Source organism: Agrilus planipennis, unplaced genomic scaffold, assembly GCF_000699045.2.
Source record: "Agrilus planipennis isolate EAB-ADULT unplaced genomic scaffold, Apla_2.0 scaffold4, whole genome shotgun sequence".
Classification (NCBI taxonomy): Eukaryota; Metazoa; Arthropoda; class Insecta; order Coleoptera; family Buprestidae; genus Agrilus; species Agrilus planipennis.
In genome coordinates this window covers 1004286-1028764 of record NW_020442463.1, presented here as the reverse complement: position 1 = coordinate 1028764, position 24479 = coordinate 1004286, and the positions used below count along the sequence as shown (strand labels likewise).

The 24479-nt window shown below is 31.3% G+C and overlaps 3 protein-coding genes across 5 annotated transcripts; 1 reads left to right on the top strand and 2 right to left on the bottom strand.

The window, feature by feature from the left end:
• Positions 1-367: 367 nt before the first annotated feature.
• Positions 368-17114, top strand: LOC108739432. The gene is made up of 13 exons (XM_025980896.1): positions 368-918; positions 2959-3097; positions 6643-7040; positions 7419-8153; positions 8272-8601; positions 8661-8799; positions 10119-10288; positions 10443-10581; positions 12130-12335; positions 12779-12926; positions 14096-14298; positions 14500-14689; positions 16273-17114. The coding sequence occupies exons 1-13, from the start codon at positions 822-824 to the stop codon at positions 16994-16996; spliced, it is 3618 nt and encodes a 1205-aa protein (XP_025836681.1). The 5' UTR covers positions 368-821; the 3' UTR covers positions 16997-17114.
• Positions 17115-18062: 948 nt separating this feature from the next.
• Positions 18063-19543, bottom strand: LOC108739431 (zinc finger protein 664-like). Of its 2 annotated transcripts, XM_018473331.1 has the most exons (3): positions 19485-19543; positions 19321-19406; positions 18063-19253 (listed from the first exon to the last, which is right to left on the bottom strand). In XM_018473331.1, the coding sequence occupies exons 1-3, from the start codon at positions 19510-19512 to the stop codon at positions 18186-18188; spliced, it is 1182 nt and encodes a 393-aa protein (XP_018328833.1). In that variant the 5' UTR covers positions 19513-19543; the 3' UTR covers positions 18063-18185. The 2 variants fall into 2 exon arrangements, with proteins under 2 accessions (XP_018328833.1, XP_018328832.1); XM_018473330.1 differs by having other exon boundaries at positions 19321-19517.
• Positions 19544-20517: 974 nt separating this feature from the next.
• LOC108739430 (CDC42 small effector protein homolog) lies at positions 20518-22990 on the bottom strand. 2 transcript variants are annotated; one of them, XM_025980857.1, is made up of 4 exons: positions 22761-22990; positions 21324-21409; positions 21073-21208; positions 20518-20995 (listed from the first exon to the last, which is right to left on the bottom strand). In XM_025980857.1, exons 1-4 carry the CDS (start codon positions 22773-22775, stop codon positions 20975-20977), a joined length of 258 nt encoding a protein of 85 aa, XP_025836642.1. In that variant the 5' UTR covers positions 22776-22990; the 3' UTR covers positions 20518-20974. The 2 variants fall into 2 exon arrangements, with proteins under 2 accessions (XP_025836642.1, XP_025836643.1); XM_025980858.1 differs by lacking the exon at positions 22761-22990 and adding an exon at positions 21709-21938.
• Between the last annotated feature and the right edge of the window lie 1489 nt (positions 22991-24479).

Here is a 24479-nt window from a genome sequence, read left to right as displayed (position 1 = left end):
CGAGTCAAAAACCTAAAATTTTTCTTTCAATTATACTATTTTCGTTAAATACGTAGCTTATTGTAATATTTAATATGGTCAGTAAAATGCATGATTAAATTTATTTAAAACTGCTTAATAATCTGCTAGTTTCAGTTTTCAAAAAAGCTCGAATATTCAAAATTTAATTCAATAAATTAAAATAATATCAACCACTGACTTATTTAGTTATTAGTACAAATGTTGATCGATAGTGCGAGTAATTCTGTCATATCATTTGTTCTAACGAAAACTGGGAGCTTTTTTTAGTTCCCCTCTACTGACTAAGAAAGGAAAATGTAACAATACCGAGCCATTCATAAACGACCGAACCTATCCTTGAAAACGGAATGTATAAATGTATGTAACCCAGAAAAATCTTCTGTTAGTGCAATAATCAAGAGCAGGTGCAATCGTTTTTAAACGAAAAACTCATCGTCATACCTATTTCAAAATTTTCATTTTCATTGCATCATCGGCGTCCGGAAAATTATAAAGCGCGGCAACACTAAACTGTAGTTCATTAACTACTACTGCTACTACTAATTACAATTTTATAATTTTGAACATCGAATGTTACAACTGCCACTGTATCTAGTTTACATCAGAAAACGTTTTGCAACTTTGTGTTTTGTATGTAAATTTTCATTCTCACCGACATCGTTTCACCAAGACATGGTTAGCAGCCGATCTTAAATTGTTAGAACAGTACAAACACATGGGTTTCACTGCGATTAATTTATAGTGTAACATGTGTTTAGTGACGCCTTTTAAAAGGACTTTTTGTTATTTTTCTCATTAAGATGAAAACATCCTGTGTTTATGTGATATATTTGGTAATAGTTTTGGAAATCGGAGCTAGTCTATCGTCAAGAGTCATTATAGTAGAAGATGCTAAAGGTAACGCTACATTATAAAAACATATTTCGTTACATTACTACAATACTACTGATAAGCCATTTATAATTTGCTAAAATAACATTAATACATTTTTAGTTTATTCAATTAATCTACGTTATCCTCAGCAGTTTGGCTCAAAAATATAAGTGCAACATTTCCATTTAAACTGTACAGTAATTTCGTGATTAAAATAAAATTTTATGATTTGTATTAGAAAAAGGACTTTTCGCATTTAAAAAATTACGTTGTAAGCGAAATTCAAAAACATATGCACAAATTACTATTTACGATTAAATCAAATACAACCTATTGTTTGTATTCAATAGAAGTAAAAAATTAGTAGACAAGTCTTTTTTAGTTCTGATAACTTCGTCAAAATAGCAAAAAAGAAAGAGCTTATTGATTTTACTACAATTTTTTAGTAAGAATGTGGTTTTTTCAAAGTTAAATTTCTTTCTCCTGAATAATTTGTAACCAAAATTTACATTTTTTTTGTTTGAATGAAAAACATTTGACATGTTTTAAATCAAGATTTTCCATTTTAATTGAATTAATTTTATTTTTCACCAATCTTTAAAGCAAAAAGCGTTTTTATGGACACCGTTCCATTATAATGTTAATGTTATTCGCATTATACATCAATATGTACAAGTACATATCACCTGTACACAAATTTGTGATCTACCTCGTTCAAACTTGACACAATGTCTGTGAGAAAGTCAGATAAAAATGTAGAAAAATAAACGTATGAAGAATGCCACTATNTTTGCTAAAATAACATTAATACATTTTCAGTTTATTCAATTAATCTACGTTATCCTCAGCAGTTTGGCTCAAAAATATAAGTGCAACATTTCCATTTAAACTGTACAGTAATTTCGTGATTAAAATAAAATTTTATGATTTATATTAGAAAAACGACTTTCCGCATTTAAAAAAATTACGTTGTAAGCGAAATTCAAAAACATATGCACAAATTACTATTTACGATTAAATCAAATACAACCTATTGTTTGTATTCAATAGAAGTAAAAAATTAGTAGACAAGTCTTTTTTAGTTCTGATAACTTCGTCAAAATAGCAAAAAAGAAAGAGCTTATTGATTTTACTACAATTTTTTAGTCACAATGTGGTTTCTTCAAAGTTAAATTTCCTTCTCCTGAATAATTTGTAACCAAAATTTACATTTTTTTTGTTTGAATGAAATACATTTGACATGTTTTAAATCAAGATTTTCCATTTTAATTGAATTAATTTTATTTTTCACCAATCTTTAAAGCAAAAAGCGTTTTTATGGACACCGTTCCATTATAATGTTAATGTTATTCGCATTATACATCAATATGTACAAGTACATATCACCTGTACACAAATTTGTGATCTACCTCGTTCAAACTTGACACAATGTCTGTGAGAAAGTCAGATAAAAATGTAGAAAAATAAACGTATGAAGAATGCCACTATAAAAGAATACGTCATGTAAAGGAATTTTTCATTAAATGTAATACCAGTAGAAAAATAAAGTCAATTTAACAAGGACTCATCTTTGGAAAAAAAAGTGTGCTTTTATATAATTTTAGTTAAAGAAATTTTAGGAGTAGGTCTTTTTTGGATCAAGAATTCTATTTCAAATAATCCCATTTTTGTGAAAGGTTGTTTTCATTTACTTTTATCGGAAAAAATAGGTCATTTGACAGTGATCAGCTCGGTAAACCTGATATTATGGACAAAAATATACTATTCGGTAAACGATTATTCAAAGGTAGATTACGAAAATTAAGTAATAAATAAATAATACGAATACATACAGTCATCTGCTATCTATTAAATTTTCTATAAAAAAAATACAATCAATAAATGAATCACACTTTTTCCGGCATCTAAGTTTTATTCTTCATTTTCTTGGAATGCATATGTCGATATTTTACCAACCCCAAGGACATTAAAACCCAGAATTCCGACCTTATTAATTACTTTGTTGGTAAAAGCTCACGTGTCATTATAAATATACGTAAACGAATTTAATTTTTTGTTTAATAGCCTGCTACAGACGTGTCCTAGCTGGAAAAAGAATAACCCCATCCATTGTAAGAAAAGCGGTATTTTGTGAACGACTTGAAGACTGTATGAAAGAATGCGCCGAAGAAAGTCAATTTGTTTGCGAAGGTTTTAATTACAGGTAGGTTGAATGTTGATATTAACAACATAAACAAAAAATTATTATTAATGTTTCAATTCACTATTCAGAGAACATCAATTTAAATTATCAAAGTAAATCAAAAAGTTTTTTAAAAACATACTCTAAGATTCACATCTAAAATTTATGAATTCACGATTCTACTGAGATTATTTGGTATTTTAAGATGAAAAGAAAATTACATTATCGGGTATTAAGTTTATTAACTTCTAAAGTTCACTTTAAGGTAGGAAGATTTAAAATTTGCAAAATTTTATTTATTTCGTTAATTTTGTTACTCATCAACAGGAATCTGCAATTTACAACAGCCCTTAGTTGAAAAAACATTTTAATTAATTTACTTTTTCCATTCCCTGCTGCAATTTATTATTGTTNGAAATATTTTCCATTAACCGTTACTATTATTTTAAAGTATTAGAAATACAGTACTGTACTGTACTATAATTATTTACGTTACTCATTACAAAAGTAATGGTTACTGTAAATTTTTTACACTATTCATTTCAAAAGTAATGGTTAATGTAAATTATTTATGTTACTCATTACAAAAGTAATGGTTAATGTAAATTTTTTACATTATTCATTCCAAAAGTAATGGTTAATGTAAATTATTTACGTTACTCATTCTGTCGAAACTGTCTGCGACGCGCTGATGAGATCCAGCAAGATCGAAATCGCGATCCGCGTCTGGCAGTTTCGACAGAATACTAATCACTTCGAATTTCCTTACATAATTACGTCCAAAATTTCACAAAGGGAGGCTTAGTCTCCGCGTGAAGATTAAGACCTTAAGCGTTTATATGTGGAATTTTGGATTTCATTAATGTTTTATTTAGTTCTTTTCCACAGAACTCCATCGAATTTCTTGTAAAACATGATTCAATTTCTATTATTTCCTATTCAGATTTGGTCCCTCGATACCTGGCGGTAGTATCGACAACTGTCAATTAAGTGATGTACCATTTTTCGAATTAAATCCTAGAATAGACTTAAAACTAGAACCGGGATTCGAAATATATGAAAGAGGTAGTTACGGCCATGGTTGTGAACCATTTCACTTTAAGGTTGGCTCGGCCGATCGAAACATTACGTCATCTAATATGAACGAACGTAAGTTATTTACACAAGGGATTTATTTTTACCATATCCCTACCGAAAGTACTACATTAATTTTTGCCTGATTACAGGAACGAAAGAGCAACATATTTCTTCCCGGGTAAGAAATCGCATTACTCCTTATTAGGAAGAGATTTACAACCCTTCGCCTGGTTCGGTTCCCACCATCGTATTCGCCTCTGATAGAAAATTCCACGGAGTGAATGTTAAAGTATTTTCCTAGTAAGCAGTAAATGCGATTTTTTAGCTAAGAGATTATGTTGCATTTTCGTTCTTGAAACCAAGAGAAATTGTACTTTCGGTCCTACTCCAATATAAAATTGTAAGGGCCTAGGGAAGAACGTACGGATGCCCCTTCTGGAAGTTCGCCAGGGGGAATGCCGTACATTCTTCATTTGGTGCGTATTATACTATTATTGTTTAATTTATGTATGCAGTATGCTACGTGGGTTATGGGACTCCCGCAAAAATCTTGCCCATAGCAACGAAATCTTCAGTTCCAGTCGAAAATGATTTTGAATGCCGGCAAAAGTGTACGGAAGCGAGAGAGAAACGTCTTTTTGAATGCATGTCGTATAGTTTCAGGTGAGTTAAAATGATTTGAACATGTTTATGTCTCATATTATCGTCCTCTGATACCTACATACATATTACATCCAATTTATTAACTTACCGATTCCACAAACTACGTATGGCCATATATCAAAAAAGAGATTCACAGATAGATGCGAAAATTTTAAAATAATTAGCTGAACTTCTCATACATCAAAAATTTTTACTAGAATCGTACCGAGGTTGAAAAGAAAGCCAGAAAAAATATAGTAAGGGTAGACTGATTTATCAGGTTTAGAAGAAATAGGGGACGCATGAGGCCATTTTTTAGTTTTAATAGTAAAGAAAACGAAAGAAACGAGGAATAGGCATACATAGCTTTCGTTGATCCAGAAAATGCTTTTAAGAGTATTAAATGAAAAAAGGCGCTAAAACTATTTTGAAATATGGGGACAGGACACGGTTAGAAAAATTACAGTACAAGCGAATTAAGAACCGAACCGAGAAATATTCTATTACATGTAATCATATAATCAATGTATGGCATAGTCTTTTGAAAAATAGAACGTGGTACATAAATTTCATATAAATAAATAACGTAATATAAGGCCAATAAATGCAATTTCAAGCTTTTGAGGGGTGTTACGCTTTATTTAAAAAAATTTGAGAGTTCGATTAGTTTAAGAATTTTTTGGAAAAACAGGTAATACTTTCAAATAACCGTGATTGAAATTCACCAAATACAAATACATACAATGTTGCAACTATGATAATTTAACATAAAATGGCGCATACTATTAAATCATCTATTAGTATGTAATATAACTTTTTCCATTCCCTGCTGCAATTTATTATTGTTAAAAAATTGTAATCTTTAATTATTTTAATATGCCCTGGCTGTATAATTTGTCATGTCTCCACGAAATCATAAAAGTACTTTTAACCAGTTTTTGAACCAAAATTTGAATATCAAGTACGACTAATTAAAAAAAGAGCTACTTGTAATCGTTAACCCTGAAATTCTTGCAAATTAAATGCTGCAACATCCGTAAAAATAGTCACGATCACGCTACAACTGCACGCATTTTACATTATTTGTTGCTACGAACTTATTTCGAACTATGTCATTTTAAGGATATCAGAGATAAATGTATGTAACCCAGAAAAATCTTCTGTTAGTGCAATGATCAAGAGCAGGTGCAATCGTTTTTAAACGAAAAACTCATCGTCATANGGGATACATTCATGTTTAACAAGTTCATTTTTACTGATCACTATTTTAATCTCCTTTTATCAGTAATTAAATATAAATGGTCAATATTTAAATCCACGTGGTACAACTAATTAACTAAATTAACTCATAAAATAATTTAACCCGTAATTATGTAATTCCATTCGGATCGTTTGATATGCTTCACCCTAGAGATAAAGCCTATTCAATAAAAAATAATCATTAAAATAGGTGAAGAAATCGGCTAATCATAAATCATCATAATCATAAGGTCGTCAGTCGTAAGACTGGTTGGACACGCACCTCCACTCTTTCCTATCCTGAGCTAATCTTCGCATTTCCCTAAAACTAGAATATCCTACATCTTCAACTATTTGCGAACACTAATCTAATCTAGGTCTACCTCTACCCCTTTCAACTCCTGTTTCTGCCTCTAATATGTCTCTTGCTAGCCCTTCATGCCTGAGAAGGTGTCCTACCAACCTATCTCGCCTATTTCTTTTTGATTTTCATAGTTTTCAATTCACCTATTCAGATATACAGAAACAAAATTCAATCGAATTTTTAAAAGATGGACTTTATTAATTATGTACCTACGTGAATTTCGAATTTCCAATTTCAATTCAAGACTAGATCAGTCAGGCAAAGGACAAGGAGAATGCGAACTGTTAGATTTTCCACTCCAAGAAATCAATCTCAGAAGGGACATCGTTCACGACCCCGATTACGACTACTACGAACGAGACCGTAATGTGGGTCCGGACTGCAAGACATACCCTATGCAAAGACCTACTTACAGTAACTACGATAGACCACCAAGCCGCCAGTACAGACCGCCCTTTGACAGAGGAAGTGGATACGATTTTCCACGTAGAAACAATTATGGGGGAAGGAACTACGGTAAAGATGATAGAAACGTGTATTACGATGATAGGCGTTATAGACCTCCTCCTTCATATGAACAAGATGACGGTTATCGATATGATCCTCCACCACCCTATAGGGGTGGACAACGAGGAGACAAAAGTAAGAATAAAAGCATGTTGGTTGTAGAATACAAAAGTTATTCCGTATTAGTAATATTTATACTATTAAAAGAATTTCATTTAGATTTCAGAGTGTCGACCCAAATCAGATGATTTTTACTAATTTCTCTCTTCTTCCTAGGTACTTCACTGTAAACAGTGATAATTTTTGAGTTTTAAAATGACATTTTTTAACGTAAAAAATTTGTAACGCTTCTCCTAAACTTTTGGGCTTCTCTAGGACTATTTTCTGACTAAACACGGATCAATTTTAGAAGGACTTCTAGTTTTCATATTTCTTTTAATTATTGATTATTTAAAAATATCTAAAGAAAACTTGCGTTAGTAGTAAAACAGGAACAATTTTGCTTGTTTGAAGGTTACGATTTCTACGATCATCGCTTTAATGTGGAAGGTCATCGTTCCTACAACTTTTCCAAAGAAGATCGTTTTAACCATGACAGTGGGCGGTTTTTTCACCATACGGCTCGCGTCCCTTCATACCTTCCCGCAGGAGGTGTAGACGCGAGTCGAAAAGATCTTCAACCACCCACAATACCCACAACGTACCTTCCCGACCATTCCACAATCCCTGATGTCACAACACCACGTTACGAACCTAATCCAGTTACTCCAAATTATCACTCAGATAAAGGAAGATTTTATCCTGAAGACGACAGAAGACGATTACTACCACCACCCCCGCCCCAACTGTACCACAAGCGACCCCCTTATTATTTACATGATAATGATCGAAAGTCGTATCTACCACACGGGGAACCCCCAGTTTATGACTATAAATCGTTTGAACCGTTTTTGCCTCCTGAAATCGATTATTACCAAAAAGACCAGTTCTGGGACAACTATTTTCGGAAAAGGGAACAAGATTTCAGATACTGGGGATTTGATGACAAGAACAGCTATTGGGGTGGATCCTATGGAAATTTTGGCAAACCTAATGGCTATTTTACTAATGTTCCTAATAAACCAATTGTTTGGGATGACTATCAGATCGACAAAACTCGTCAACCGTTTGTACCGGCACACAAACCAAAAGAGTGGAATGCTTACGGTGGTTTATACGGGTACGGAGGTCAAAAAAGTTATTACGATCATCAAACATCAATTTAAATTATCAAAGTAAATCAAAAAGTTTTTTAAAAACATACTCTAAGATTCACATCTAAAATTTATGAATTCACGATTCTACTGAGATTATTTGGTATTTTAAGATGAAAAGAAAATTACATTATCGGGTATTAAGTTNATCGACAAAACTCGTCAACCGTTTGTACCGGCACACAAACCAAAAGAGTGGAATGCTTACGGTGGTTTATACGGGTACGGAGGTCAAAAAAGTTATTACGATCATCATAAAGACAGTTATAACTATTGGGGATTGAGAAGATATGACGATCAGCAATATTTTTCAAATTTTTTTATTCAACCTCCCCAATACCAGCCGTTCAAACATTTTCCTCCAACTGGTAATCAATATTTTTTTGGTCATAGAACAGGATTCGAACCAGGGTTTATTGATAGTGACAGTTTAGTGAAAAAAGGTGGAATTTACAATATGGTATACTACAATAGTTACGATTTACATGTAATATTATTTTAGCTTGTTCATTGAGAATGACCAGCGGATTTAGGCTACACCGGCATGTCGTTAGAAAATTTTTAGCTGTCAAGGATATTTACGAATGTGAGTTACTTTGTTTCAAGGAGAAAGCATTCATCTGTTCTTCGTACGCCTTCAGGTAATCAAGACAATAATTGTAGTCATGAAATTAAGGTTTGCAGCCGATCACCTGTTTCAGAAAAATTAATTGGAATTATATAAAAAAGTTTCCTTTTAAGTTTGGCTTTCTTCAAAATTTTTCCATTGTCCTATAAGCACAACACTTGAACAATACTTTAGATTACTTACTTGTTGTAAGGAAAATAAGTAACTCTAAATACTTTGACCAACTAATACGATGTAAACCAATTATTGTTGGCGATTTATTGTTTGCTTACTTTATCTTGCAGATTGCAAGCTGATTTGCCAAGTATGATATTAAATTATTTAATAACATAAGGGATTGGAAACGAAAAAAATAAAAAATAAACTAAAACGAAATAATACAGGACGCGGTTTTTTTAACAATTTCGGAAAGATGAAACAGTTCTTATACAACTAAATGTGGCTTAGTAACTCCAACATTTGCTAGTAATTGGGGATACATTCATGTTTAACAAGTTCATTTTTACTGATCACTATTTTAATCTCCTTTTATCAGTAATTAAATATAAATGGTCAATATTTAAATCCACGTGGTACAACTAATTAACTAAATTAACTCATAAAATAATTTAACCCGTAATTATGTAATTCCATTCGGATCGTTTTTTATTTACACTAGCCATTCATACTTATGTACTGACCGGTTCTTTATACTGATCATTTCGAGAATAAAGGTCATAAGGTCTTCAGTTCAAAGTGTAGACGCGCACTATTTGCGAAGAGTAATCTAATCTAGGTGTACATCTGCCCCTCTCAACTCCTGCTTATTATACTATTCATCCTATTGGCCCGTTGCTTCGTAAGCGAAAATAATAAAAGTTACAATTTGGACCCGAATTTGTAAAAATAAAATCCCAACAGAAATAAATTTACTATGTATTTTCGTTGACATCACAAATTTAATTGCAATAATTAAGAAACTTGAAATAATTTTTAAAGAAACATGTCGAAATTGAGATTATTACAAGTTATAATAATAACTTCTACTAATTTCTACGAAAATTGTAATTTTTGCGTTGTCATAACAATTTAGTTTTCTCCGTGTATGTATTGTATATAACACTGCCTATTCTCCTACTCTTTCTAATTGTAATACCTTTTGAATTCTAACCATGGTGTTATTAGCATCCTCCTATAACACCACATCTTAAACGCATTCGAATTCCCAAATTAGCCTATCGTGAGCACAAAATTTATTTCTTGTTGTTATATGCGACTAGACCGTCACCCTTGCCCTACTTACTTAACCAACTGACCCGGAGCTTACTCAAAATAATTCTCATTTTCATGTAGGTATACATATGGTCCATCAGTACCTCCAGAAAATTGTTATCTGAGCGACAAGACTCATAAGACAATTGATTACTATGCTGATTTAGAACCGGATAGAAATTTCGACGTGTACACGATGAACAATCGAGAAGTTTGTCACAATCTACTAATATCTAGTCGAGGATATAGTGGTAACTGCATGTCCTACATGACACTTTAATTATATAAAATAAGATATGTACTGTCACGTATTTATTATATGTATATGCTGTAACGCAACTATTTTAACCCTCGAAGAACATTCAAAAATTAATTATTCACAATTTAAAATCGTTGCAATTTCAGAATGCTTCTGGAGGGTAAGAAGTGGACTAAGATTTGACCATACCGTTGTTAAGGATTCACTCACATGTCAAACGCTGCCAGAATGTCAGCTAGAATGTCTTCACAGTAAACGATTTACTTGCAGAGCGTTTAGTTACAGGTAAACTTGTTTTCTCGAATTTTGTTTGATTTCACGGCCGAAATCCAAATTATGATTCGAGCAGAAGGGCCGCGGTCTAAATGAAATGTTAGGTCCAAACGTTTCGTCGGCTATGGCTGACATCATCAGTGGTACTGCATTGACAACTGACTGAACTTACCTTTCATCCTTGACAAATTTAAAAAATATGAAAGTGATATTAAGATATTCTACGTGTAGTGCCGGTTGGACGACCTCCAGTTATTTTTTGTTGAGTTGCTAGAGGTTGAACTCGCACAAAATCAGCTAAGGTACCAGCGACAAATTAAGATCTTTACCGTATTGTTCAATAATATTTCTATCTCGTGTAATACCAACTTGACGAGTTTTTAAGCTCGAGACAGAACTTGAGACAAAAAAGGTATCTTCTAGAGGCAAAGTATGGTCCTTACTGAATTTTCCTGCAATATTTCTATTTCGAGATACGCTATGTGCAGTACCAGCTCGATGAGCTGATAAGCTCGTGATTGAACTTGAAAACAAAATGTGTAAAAGTATCATCATTCAGTGACAAATTATGGCTCCTACTTAATTTCAAGTTAAAACAATGTCTATCTGTCAGTAATCGACAAATTTGTAGATTTGGTAACAAATTAGCTAATAATAAGTGGCAAATTATAGTGCATTTCAAGAAATATAACTTTGTTGTGCTAGCTTCATATAATTACGAAATCTTTCAAATGACACGGTAAACGCCATCTGTAGTACAATGTTACATTTAGTGGAATTCAATATGCTCGTTGATGTCCATTTAAATGGATGGATATCTCCTTGCTGAACTAAATCCACGGCGTAGCTCACCCACGTGATAGACACGCTACCAAAATCGAATAAAGAAATTCGAAGTGGTCAGTATCAGAGTTGCGAAAATATTAATGTAAACAATTTACATTAACCATTACTTTTGTAATGACGTGATGAGTAATGTAAATGATTTACATCAATCATTACATTAACTATTACTTTTTTCAAAAGTAATGGAAATATTTTCCATTAACCGTTACTATTATTTTAAAGTATTAGAAATACAGTACTGTACTGTACTATAATTATTTACGTTACTCATTACAAAAGTAATGGTTACTGTAAATTTTTTACACTATTCATTTCAAAAGTAATGGTTAATGTAAATTATTTATGTTACTCATTACAAAAGTAATGGTTAATGTAAATTTTTTACATTATTCATTCCAAAAGTAATGGTTAATGTAAATTATTTACGTTACTCATTCTGTCGAAACTGTCTGCGACGCGCTGATGAGATCCAGCAAGATCGAAATCGCGATCCGCGTCTGGCAGTTTCGACAGAATACTAATCACTTCGAATTTCCTTACATAATTACGTCCAAAATTTCACAAAGGGAGGCTTAGTCTCCGCGTGAAGATTAAGACCTTAAGCGTTTATATGTGGAATTTTGGATTTCATTAATGTTTTATTTAGTTCTTTTCCACAGAACTCCATCGAATTTCTTGTAAAACATGATTCAATTTCTATTATTTCCTATTCAGATTTGGTCCCTCGATACCTGGCGGTAGTATCGACAACTGTCAATTAAGTGATGTACCATTTTTCGAATTAAATCCTAGAATAGACTTAAAACTAGAACCGGGATTCGAAATATATGAAAGAGGTAGTTACGGCCATGGTTGTGAACCATTTCACTTTAAGGTTGGCTCGGCCGATCGAAACATTACGTCATCTAATATGAACGAACGTAAGTTATTTACACAAGGGATTTATTTTTACCATATCCCTACCGAAAGTACTACATTAATTTTTGCCTGATTACAGGAACGAAAGAGCAACATATTTCTTCCCGGGTAAGAAATCGCATTACTCCTTATTAGGAAGAGATTTACAACCCTTCGCCTGGTTCGGTTCCCACCATCGTATTCGCCTCTGATAGAAAATTCCACGGAGTGAATGTTAAAGTATTTTCCTAGTAAGCAGTAAATGCGATTTTTTAGCTAAGAGATTATGTTGCATTTTCGTTCTTGAAACCAAGAGAAATTGTACTTTCGGTCCTACTCCAATATAAAATTGTAAGGGCCTAGGGAAGAACGTACGGATGCCCCTTCTGGAAGTTCGCCAGGGGGAATGCCGTACATTCTTCATTTGGTGCGTATTATACTATTATTGTTTAATTTATGTATGCAGTATGCTACGTGGGTTATGGGACTCCCGCAAAAATCTTGCCCATAGCAACGAAATCTTCAGTTCCAGTCGAAAATGATTTTGAGTGCCGGCAAAAGTGTACGGAAGCGAGAGAGAAACGTCTTTTTGAATGCATGTCGTATAGTTTCAGGTGAGTTAAAATGATTTGAACATGTTTATGTCTCATATTATCGTCCTCTGATACCTACATACATATTACATCCAATTTATTAACTTACCGATTCCACAAACTACGTATGGCCATATATCAAAAAAGAGATTCACAGATAGATGCGAAAATTTTAAAATAATTAGCTGAACTTCTCATACATCAAAAATTTTTACTAGAATCGTACCGAGGTTGAAAAGAAAGCCAGAAAAAATATAGTAAGGGTAGACTGATTTATCAGGTTTAGAAGAAATAGGGGACGCATGAGGCCATTTTTTAGTTTTAATAGTAAAGAAAACGAAAGAAACGAGGAATAGGCATACATAGCTTTCGTTGATCCAGAAAATGCTTTTAAGAGTATTAAATGAAAAAAGGCGCTAAAACTATTTTGAAATATGGGGACAGGACACGGTTAGAAAAATTACAGTACAAGCGAATTAAGAACCGAACCGAGAAATATTCTATTACATGTAATCATATAATCAATGTATGGCATAGTCTTTTGAAAAATAGAACGTGGTACATAAATTTCATATAAATAAATAACGTAATATAAGGCCAATAAATGCAATTTCAAGCTTTTGAGGGGTGTTACGCTTTATTTAAAAAAATTTGAGAGTTCGATTAGTTTAAGAATTTTTTGGAAAAACAGGTAATACTTTCAAATAACCGTGATTGAAATTCACCAAATACAAATACATACAATGTTGCAACTATGATAATTTAACATAAAATGGCGCATACTATTAAATCATCTATTAGTATGTAATATAGTTTAGACTCCTTCGTGATTTGTAACGTTAACATAAATTATTCTATATATGAAATCCTATGATATTGTTAGTTACTTAATAGTGGATTAATATGCAATATTAATTTGAAATCATTTTTTCGATTTTTTATTTACCCACTATTTAGTGGTCAGAACATAGGTGCGTAAAGCCAAAAGTCCCGGGTTCGATTCCCGGTGAGGGTGTGACAACAGCAACAATTTTTCCCTCATTAATTTGAGGTAGTTTGTAGTGGGTAAATAATATTGCATAAATTATTCTCCTGTATTAAAAGTTCACAGCTTATTAATTTCGTAATTTTAGTTGAAAATTAAAAAAAAAAAATAATAATTATTGTTTAAACAATTGCGCTTTTTACAGATCGAATGTACCACCAAATTCCCTCAATTGTGATTTATCGGATATTTACCAAAGCGATTTATTACCCAATGTCGATTATGTTTTTGACAAGGACTCATCCTTGTACGCATGGAACGATTATGATCCTGAATGTGTTGCGGTGTTGAATTCGAAGGGGAGTCATATTGGCAATAACGGCAACAGTATTTCAGAACCCCATACAGGTATAAGCAATAATAAAATTTTTGAAGTGTCTACTTAATTGTTGTTCGCATCTTACAAAGATCGATACTTTTTTCTAATTTATCGATTGCGAACTGAACATTAATTAATATAAATTTTTCCTAAGTTTCATCTCTGCTACTTTATTATAATGTGCACCCTCTCTTTTCCTGGTTTAGATTTACACAGTGTTTTTTATTTAGGAGTGGCCTATCCACCATATACATGGCGAATGTTCAGTGTAAATGGATGGCCCTGTAAAAGTTTAAGTCGACAAAATAAAGAGGCAGGATTTTGGTTTTGCGAAATTGAAGGAGCATCACCAAATTCGTGGGACTACTGCTGTCGACCTGATCATCAGTGCGGTTATTCAGAGGGATATTCTTACCAATGGTAAGAAATTATTATTTACAAATAAATTACAACTCATTTTATAAAAATTAAGAAGGACAACATTAAACCAACATGAATCATTCCGCTGTTTCAAAAGTTTACAGCTTAACAATATTGTAAAGATAATTTATAAAATTGTCTTTTTTTATAATCTATACCTCTAACAAAGAGCGATAATTAAATTAAAACGATTAATTAGTTAGAGCGTGTTTTATTTGTTACAAAAAAGACATGTCTATGAGGGCAAAATCAGCAGAACAAAAGATGATATAGCTAATAATTAAGTGCTATTGGGGGCATTTAATTAGCACTTAATTGTTCAATTGATTTTAATTCAATTAGATTTATTTTTGATTTTTTAATAGTACATGCGACATTTTTTTTTTAAACGGAAGTGATAATTTTATTAATGAGGCATTTAATTAACACTTAATTATTCATTTGATTTTAAATCAATTAGATTTATTTTTTATTGTTTACCAGCACTCTGCTCTTCTAAGTTTATTTGATGCCAGCAGAACAGGTGCTATTCTTTATACAATTTCCAATTAAGTATAACTCAATCGATTCACCGAATCATTTAATTATAGAATGTTGCGTTGAAGTTAATTATGAAAATACCCTATTATTTCTTTTTCTAGCATTCCTCTCTTAAGAATTTTACCTTTAATGTTACAGGTGAACTGATTATAGTATATTAATCGATGCATCCATGTAATTGTAATATCATAAATTGATTACTAATTCTTATTAATAATTACATGCCAGAAACAAAAATATATAAAATTCACAAGTGAATTCTCAATAGGTACTTATTACTGTAAAAATTCTAGTAGTGGGGGGGGCGGTTATAAAAAAAATTACTTAGAAACCTTATAAATGCCAATTTCTGTAAAAATATATGTGAAACGTGTATTTTGATATAATTATTATGTATATTACCATATTTGTAACACTACAAATTTGTATATTTATGGAAAGAAATGAAGAAATGAAAGAATGATAAATTCCCAGGCATGGCGTCGAGTACCTGTGAAAAGCAAAATGGTTCCTTACCTTTTAAGATTAACTTCAACAACTGTTCTGTTTTGGCGTTGTTTACGAAATCATTTTTAATATGAACACCAAAAAAACACCACTCACAAGTTACAATTAATAATAATTACAAAGGTACTATACCGCACTATTAAATAAAATGCAAATTGTCCACAACCACGATGCAAAGAACATGCCAACGCTCACCGACAAGAACGGACAAGCATCTCGTTTTTTATAAACCACAAGTAGCCACCTTTAAAAATGAAGAGAAACATTAAATTATGCTATATTTACAATAGTTAGGTTGTCACACATGACTGTTTTCTATGATACCCGTAGTGATGGCGCCAATCGAAAAACTTTGATAAGTTTTGAGACGCTATTTGTTTACTTTATTTAAAATGTTTGATGAAAATAGTTCCAGTTGGTAGTTTATATTTTGGGAATGAGGCTTCACTGTAAATGGTACATTTATATATAAAGGCTCATTTAGTATTATAAATAATAAAAGCCGACCTGTCGTTCATGTTGTTAATCTTTTACAGGTGCTACGTGGGCCACCAAAAAACTCAGTGGCGTCAATGTAACGATAAATACTACCCCTACGCAAGAAATATAATTATCAGACTTCCCAATCATGTAAAGGAATCGTATTTACCTGACTTAAAACCGCTTCAAACAAATTTAATTGCAAACTTTCAGCCTTCGTACAATCCCAGGTTCAGACCAAATAGACCACAAACACACAAAACAACTCCGCACAAAAGTCTCGATCAGTATGAAAAAGAGTTTGATAATCAGTTTTTAGAGAAACCAACTAACAATTTAGGAGAACCTAAACATTGGCCGGTGTCATATTTGCACAAAGAAATGCCTCCGAAAGAAGGAATGACTAACAGTTCTGAATTTGAAGACAGAGGAACTCCAAACACAGAAGGGCAGTCACTCAATTCAAAGTATGAAGCTATTTCAAACTTGATAGATGTTATTAAGAAAGAAGAACTTGATAATATAAAATACGAAATTGAAAATCAAACTAATACGTCTGACAATGAAGAAGTACTTGTTGTGCAGATACCACTTCCTTCTAATTTTACTAAAAAATCAGAAAATTTATCCCTGATTACCAATACTACCAAAAAATATGAATCTACAGAGCCTGTATATGCATCAAAAATTGAAAGGGTTGCAAAACATACAAAACCAGCCTACTCGAGGAGCTACATAACCAAAACTAGTAAACCTGAGCTAAAAATTGAACCTAATTAAATTAAAACACAAAAACTGCCATTTTTTAAACGTGTATCAGTACTAATAATAATGAACTCACTATTTTTTTATACTTGTAACATTAGCATGTTTTTTAAATAAAAGTTTTAAGCTTTAACTTGCTTTTGTATTAAATACGTCCAACTTAAAATTGGGTATGAGTGTGGTCAAAAGAATGCAGGAAATTTGTAATAAATTTTTTACTGTTTTCTTCGCTTACAGGTAATATAACAAAATATAGCCCTTGCTATACATATGTAAAAATAAATTAAAGCTTACAGTGAATTAAAGTATGCCACTGTTATGATAAAATAAGCTACCACATTTCACTTAAACATTTTGGTTTTAAAAAATGATGTTTACTAAAAATCGACTGCAATAAAGAAAGCAAAAATACTCTTTTAGACCTCGTTTTTTTAGTTAATTTTTACAATTTCATAAAGTTATACAATTAATGACTCAATATAACGTTAAGGCAATTAACAAGCATTTTGGTAGATTATCAACCATAATAATGTTTTTTGTAAAATAAAGAGAGCTGTATAATAATAAATTTCCTATCTCCTATAACAGTCTTATTATGGAAAGTCTATGTAGAACAATATTGTAAAGATAATTTATAAAATTGTCTTTTTTTATAATCTATACCTCTAACAAAGAGCGATAATTAAATTAAAACGATTAATTAGTTAGAGCGTGTTTTATTTGTTACAAAAAAGACATGTCTATGAGGGCAAAATCAGCAGAACAAAAGATGATATAGCTAATAATTAAGTGCTATTGGGGGCATTTAATTAGCACTTAATTGTTCAATTGATTTTAATTCAATTAGATTTATTTTTGATTTTTTAATAGTACATGCGACATTTTTTTTTTAAACGGAAGTGATAATTTTATTAATGAGGCATTTAATTAACACTTAATTATTCATTTGATTTTAAATCAATTAGATTTATTTTTTATTGTTTACCAGCACTCTGCTCTTCTAAGTTNGTGCACTAAATAGTTGATTTCTCATAAATAAATAAATAAATAATTGTTCTTTAATTAATGTAAAGCTTCTTAATTTTCACTTTAAAAGCTCAATTTAAAAATTAAGTGTTTTCATCAAAATAAATAGTAACAAAAAAACTAAAATATATTGAGGCTTATGAATTGAATCAGTACGACTATCAGAAAGTAAAAATCTCTATCTGGGAACATTATGCATTTTTAAATGTCGAATTAGATGTGCCTTCTGGGAAAATCTTTTATTACAATATTCACACAAAAATGCTTTCTCACCTGTATGTACCAACAAGTGTTGATAAAGTTGCCCTTTTGTGGAAAAAGCCTTCGTGCACTGGTCACAATGATAATTTTTTTCACCAGTGTGTATTCTTGTATGAGTATTTAAATTACTGGAACTTGCAAACCGTTTTGAACAATAAGTACATGCATATGGTCTTTCTGAAGTATGAATTGCAATTGTATGCTTTGTAAGTTGTTGAGCAGTGGCAAAGGCTTTATTACAAGCTGCACATATATGATTCTTCTCTCCTGTGTGTGTTCTCATATGTGTATGAAGATGACCACCATTTATAAACCGTTTATCACATAAATGACAAACATATGGACGTTCACCAGTATGTATTCGTATATGGTGTATAAGGCCTGGCTTTGTCCGAAAAATTTTTCCACAAGTATCACATTGATGTTCTTTTACAGGTTTTTGATTTTTATTATTCACTATTTGTTGTTGCACTGCTACATCTACCACATTTAGTCTTCCAATCTCTTCAATTTTAACATAACTTGAATCATCTTTGTACTCTTGAAAATCAAATTTTAGTTCCCTTAAATTATTTCTGGTAATATCTTCTAAAGTTTCATGTAATGATTCCAAACCCACATCACTTTGAGCTGATTGCTGTATGTCAGCTTCGTTTATATTACTTAAATTAGGATTAGTAAGGAACTTGTCACCTGTAAGTTGAGCGGTATCATCTTGTAATGTGTACTCTTGAATCTGTCCACTATTTAAATCACAAACATCAATTTTGATGTTATTTCTTAAATTAATATTATCACTTTGGGCTTTCTCTACTTCTACTAAAGCGGTTAGTTCTGTGGCCGGAGGTAAAGTATGCAAATTTTGTAAACATTGCCTTAACCTTGCATCAGAACTTTCACATTGGGATTTAAACTGGAATGCAACATTCAGCTTCGCAATACACCTTTGACAAATAAAAGGTGGAAGTCCGTCACCTTCAGAAACCTACGGAAATATTATTTTCATATAATGGAACCTTATTACAATACATGTGTATTTGAAATTTACTTACCTCTACTGAAGCACACGCCATAATTAATATTGAGAAATGTGGAGGCTTTATAGGATCAAAGATGGGCATAAGCTTCTGCCCCTTTTCTAAACAAATACGACACATGTTATTTATATTCATGGTGATATAATAGTTGAATAATTCATTTTGATTTGACTGTATACCTTTTGATACACTCTCACAACCGGCCATTTTTATTGTTTACTAACATTATCAACTGAACAGGATTATCAACCATAGACAACAGATTAAAGTGTAAATAGGATGCGTTCCATTCGGCTTACATGCCGTTCAGTACACCAATTAAGTTTTCACGTTAAATTAATTTATAAGGCTCTCTCGGTAACGACCGCGGCCGTTTTATAAATAACATGCTGTGAAATCATGCATGATTCCTACGATTTAGATTGACTATGAAAATTACGTACAATTATTAAATAATAAAACGAAGAAACTAGAAATTCTACAAATTACACGTATAGGGCTACTAATTTCGACACAATAACGCTTAAAAAAGCTTAACCACGGAAATATACATCGACAAATAACTTTATTTGTGACGGATTATTTAATTAGTAATTAATTTATTAATTAAGAGTTTACGATCGGTCAATGTTTTTTTAAACTAATTGTAAAATAACTTCGGGCGATCTCCAAACTGAAATACCGCGCTGATAAATGATCTGATGATAAAAACTTTTAAAGTAAAATCAGATTATGCTTATTTAAATAAAAAATAGGTAGCGAAGAAGAGGCGTAGTTTACAAAGAAATATTATCTGTAAATTTATACTTTAATATGTACATAAACCATTACAAACAAACTATTATCTAACCATTGCTAGGATCGTTAATAGTGTATAAAACACTTACATGTTTTTTGTTTACTCTTAGCTACCTATGTAGCAACCACTTCGTTTAAATTCAAGGCAGCTTTGTATCAGCACTTTGGCTTTAAAAGGCAACAGTTTGTAAATGGTACAGTCAGTCTACAATGGGAAATTGAGTCGATGAACTGCAAATTGCGTGTTTTGCATAATTATATATAGTATGACACAGGAATGTATTTATTAGAAAAAAAACTGAACATTGCTTGTTGTTCTTTAACACATAATGGATAAAGAGAAATTATAAAAATAAAACCTTATTTAAGGAACAAAAACAGAAGAAAAAACATTACTTGGTTCTTTGAATTTATATATATATATGTATGTATATTATTCAATGACAAACTCAAACCAATTTCAGTTATTCAAAAATTAAAATAAATTCAGTCATATAAAAAAGTAAATCTAGTCATAAGGAGGTATAAAGTCAACTTATTACCATGCAACAAAAAATACATTCCTATAAATCATGAAATAAATGAATAATTGTTCCATTAGTATCAGGGCATGTTGCAATTCACCTTAGTATACTCATACAAACTTAACTAATTATTTATGATCAAACGTTAGTTACAATATTAAATATTACATAATATCACAACTCAAAACAATAAAGGCACATAACACATTTAACATTAAACAGGAGTCTTATTAATATAAAACAAATTAATTTGGCTGCACATGTGCATAAGGACAATCATGTTTTATTACAATAAATATTAATCAGTGCTTATATTTTACACAACCAAAAGAATAAAGATCTTTAATTTATCGACACCAGTCTGTTTCCTGGAAATAAAGAATTAAATGGACTTATTCCTTATTCCTTTTAACAATAAAGAAGACTAATATGTCATAAATCTTACCTTGTATGCTGCTTCATATCCTCCTTTACTACGCATTTGTAGCTGAAGTGCATTTAATTGATCATTTGGCATTTCCATGTCTCTACTGCCTATGTGGGCTGTATGTTGGAAATTCATTGGATTGCCTATCATGGACCTAAATATATTAACATATCAGCTAAATGTTATCAATAAGTCATTTTTCTTTAATGAAAATAGTACTATTACAATAACAAAATAATGGTTTGTAAAATAAATGCACAACAACAAACCTATCTATTCTATGTCTATGTCTTTTTTGAGGTTGAGCTACACAGCAACTAAACCAAGAAATCCAAATTTCGCCAACAGCAGCCATCTAGAAGGAGTTAACATTTTGATTAATTTTAATAAGGGTAAAATAATTCATTTTGTATCTTTTTTGTTGATACTTTTACAAATAATCTTAGTATTGCTTTTTGAAACACCTATGTATAAAAAAAATACATAAATACTATTGAAATGTGAGAATTGGATCGAATGATATCACAATAAAAGTACAACGGTAATGATATATTTATCAAGCGATGAATGGTTATTAAAAGAAAGAATGGGAAAGAAATTAGTCACGTATGTTTGGATAATAAACATACATAATACACATATGCACTGACTTACCTTTTCAAGAGACATTAATTTATTAATTGAGCAAAGAAAACCGTTTACTTATTTTAATTAACCTGCCCCGTTTAGAGACAATAGTGTAACGTGTATGCTCAATTAGTTATTAAACAGTTTCCAAATTTTATAAAAGACTACACTAATTAAAGCTGATAACAGAGCTCACGAATAAAAACTGAATAAAAACTTTCTTCTGACAATCTCTGACTGCTCCGATTTGACAGCTGACTGTTATTAGCACCATTGAGAAAAACCGCTATAATAATTACCTCATTGTCTATGTTTCATATACAAAATCTAAAAAAATTAGGTATTTTTTATATAAAAAATTGTAATTGTTTAATTACAATTGTATCTTTTGGTTCTTTGATAACTATTCGAATTGTATGTTTATGTTTTTTGATGTGAAACAAACACGGCATTATAGGCAACACAATTAACATGTTTTCAATGGGGACTGGGGGCCTATTGTATTTACCCTGGGCTGCAGTCCAAAATGCGCTTAAGTAGATTCGCCCCTGCATGAGGCCCTTTTTAGGAACTGTTTGGATCAACGTAAATTATACAAGCGTTGGATTCGTTATTTGAGTGTTGTAGGGATAGCTCAAGATTTGTCCAACTTTGCTCTGTCTAATGCCTTATCAACTATCATTTTATTAACTTCATGCGTATGTTTTTTAAGGCATTTAATAGGAAGGGTTCATTAGGATTAAAGTNCCAAGAAATCCAAATTTCGCCAACAGCAGCCATCTAGAAGGAGTTAACATTTTGATTAATTTTAATAAGGGTAAAATAATTCATTTTGTATCTTTTTTGTTGATACTTTTACAAATAATCTTAGTATTGCTTTTTGAAACACCTATGTATAAAAAAAATACATAAATACTATTGAAATGTGAGAATTGGATCGAATGATATCACAATAAAAGTACAACGGTAATGATATATTTATCAAGCGATGAATGGTTATTAAAAGAAAGAATGGGAAAGAAATTAGTCACGTATGTTTGGATAATAAACATACATAATACACATATGCACTGACTTACCTTTTCAAGAGACATTAATTTATTAATTGAGCAAAGAAAACCGTTTACTTATTTTAATTAACCTGCCCCGTTTAGAGACAATAGTGTAACGTGTATGCTCAATTAGTTATTAAACAGTTTCCAAATTTTATAAAAGACTACACTAATTAAAGCTGATAACAGAGCTCACGAATAAAAACTGAATAAAAACTTTCTTCTGACAATCTCTGACTGCTCCGATTTGACAGCTGACTGTTATTAGCACCATTGAGAAAAACCGCTATAATAATTACCTCATTGTCTATGTTTCATATACAAAATCTAAAAAAATTAGGTATTTTTTATATAAAAAATTGTAATTGTTTAATTACAATTGTATCTTTTGGTTCTTTGATAACTATTCGAATTGTATGTTTATGTTTTTTGATGTGAAACAAACACGGCATTATAGGCAACACAATTAACATGTTTTCAATGGGGACTGGGGGCCTATTGTATTTACCCTGGGCTGCAGTCCAAAATGCGCTTAAGTAGATTCGCCCCTGCATGAGGCCCTTTTTAGGAACTGTTTGGATCAACGTAAATTATACAAGCGTTGGATTCGTTATTTGAGTGTTGTAGGGATAGCTCAAGATTTGTCCAACTTTGCTCTGTCTAATGCCTTATCAACTATCATTTTATTAACTTCATGCGTATGTTTTTTAAGGCATTTAATAGGAAGGGTTCATTAGGATTAAAGTTACTCAAACTACCAAAAATTAGACTCATTTTATGTTAGCCTAAAAAGACACTCTGAAGAACAACGAAAACTACCTGGTGTTAATTTTAAGTTGTTCTATATAAAGATCGGTTGTATTTTTTCATTAGTATATTTTTGAGTGAAAAATACAATTAACACTTGATATTCTCCATAATTATTTCTACTTTCATTTTATTTTAAAACCTTAAAGAGACTCACCAATATCATCATCACTTTTATTGTGGATATTATCAACGCGAGATAATGTCCATATTTAAAGTACTTATACTTAGGTATAATCCAGGAATAATCCCCTCTAGGCAAGTGTAGAGATTCTTCAAACATCCCTTAACAAATTCCAAAAGAGGTAAGCACTTTATTCTTGGTTCTAGATTTTTTTAAAACTAAATTATTTAATCTCTTTGTTTATCACTACTCCGCTTTGCTAAGTTCACCTGAAGCTAGCAGAATAGGCAATATTAAAAATATGGAGCAATAATATTTTTATTGGGGCAGTTGATTTTTTTAATTCATCTTCATTCGATTAGATTTATTTTTAATTATTTGCTACTACCCTGTTCTGCTGAGTTGATCTGAATTTAGCAGAACATGCGAAATGTAAAAAAAAGGGAGCAATATTAATTTTATTGGGGCTTTTAATTAACATTTAATTTTTTAATTCATTCTAATTCGATTAGATTAATTTTTAATTGTTTGTCACTACTTTGCTCTGCTGAGTTTATCTGAATTAAGCAGAACATGCGAAATTTATTAAAATAAAGGGAGCAATATTTATTTTACTGGAGCATTTAATAAGCACTCAATTTTTCAATTCATTCTCATTTGAATATATATATTTTTAATTGTTTTTCACTACTCTGGTCTGTTAAGTTAATCTGAAGTTAGGAGAACATGCGAAACAATATTATTTTATTGGGGCATTTAATTAGCACTTAACTCTTCAATTTATTTTCATTAATCTGATTGGCTTTTAATTCTTT

What these genes read in the sequence shown, in the direction of transcription:
- LOC108739430 (XM_025980857.1), bottom strand. An exon ending in CATAGACATAGAATAGATAG is followed by an intron (nt 21,209 to 21,323) that starts GTTTGTTGTTGT and finishes TAATATATTTAG; the next exon opens with GTCCATGATAGGCAATCCAA. An exon ending in GATATGAAGCAGCATACAAG is followed by an intron (nt 20,996 to 21,072) that starts GTAAGATTTATG and finishes CTTTATTTCCAG; the next exon opens with GAAACAGACTGGTGTCGATA.
- LOC108739431 (XM_018473330.1), bottom strand. Translation starts at nt 19,512, where the DNA reads ATGGCCGGTTGTGAGAGTGTATCAAAAGGTATACAGTCAAATCAAAAT. An exon ending in TGGCGTGTGCTTCAGTAGAG is followed by an intron (nt 19,254 to 19,320) that starts GTAAGTAAATTT and finishes ATATTTCCGTAG; the next exon opens with GTTTCTGAAGGTGACGGACT.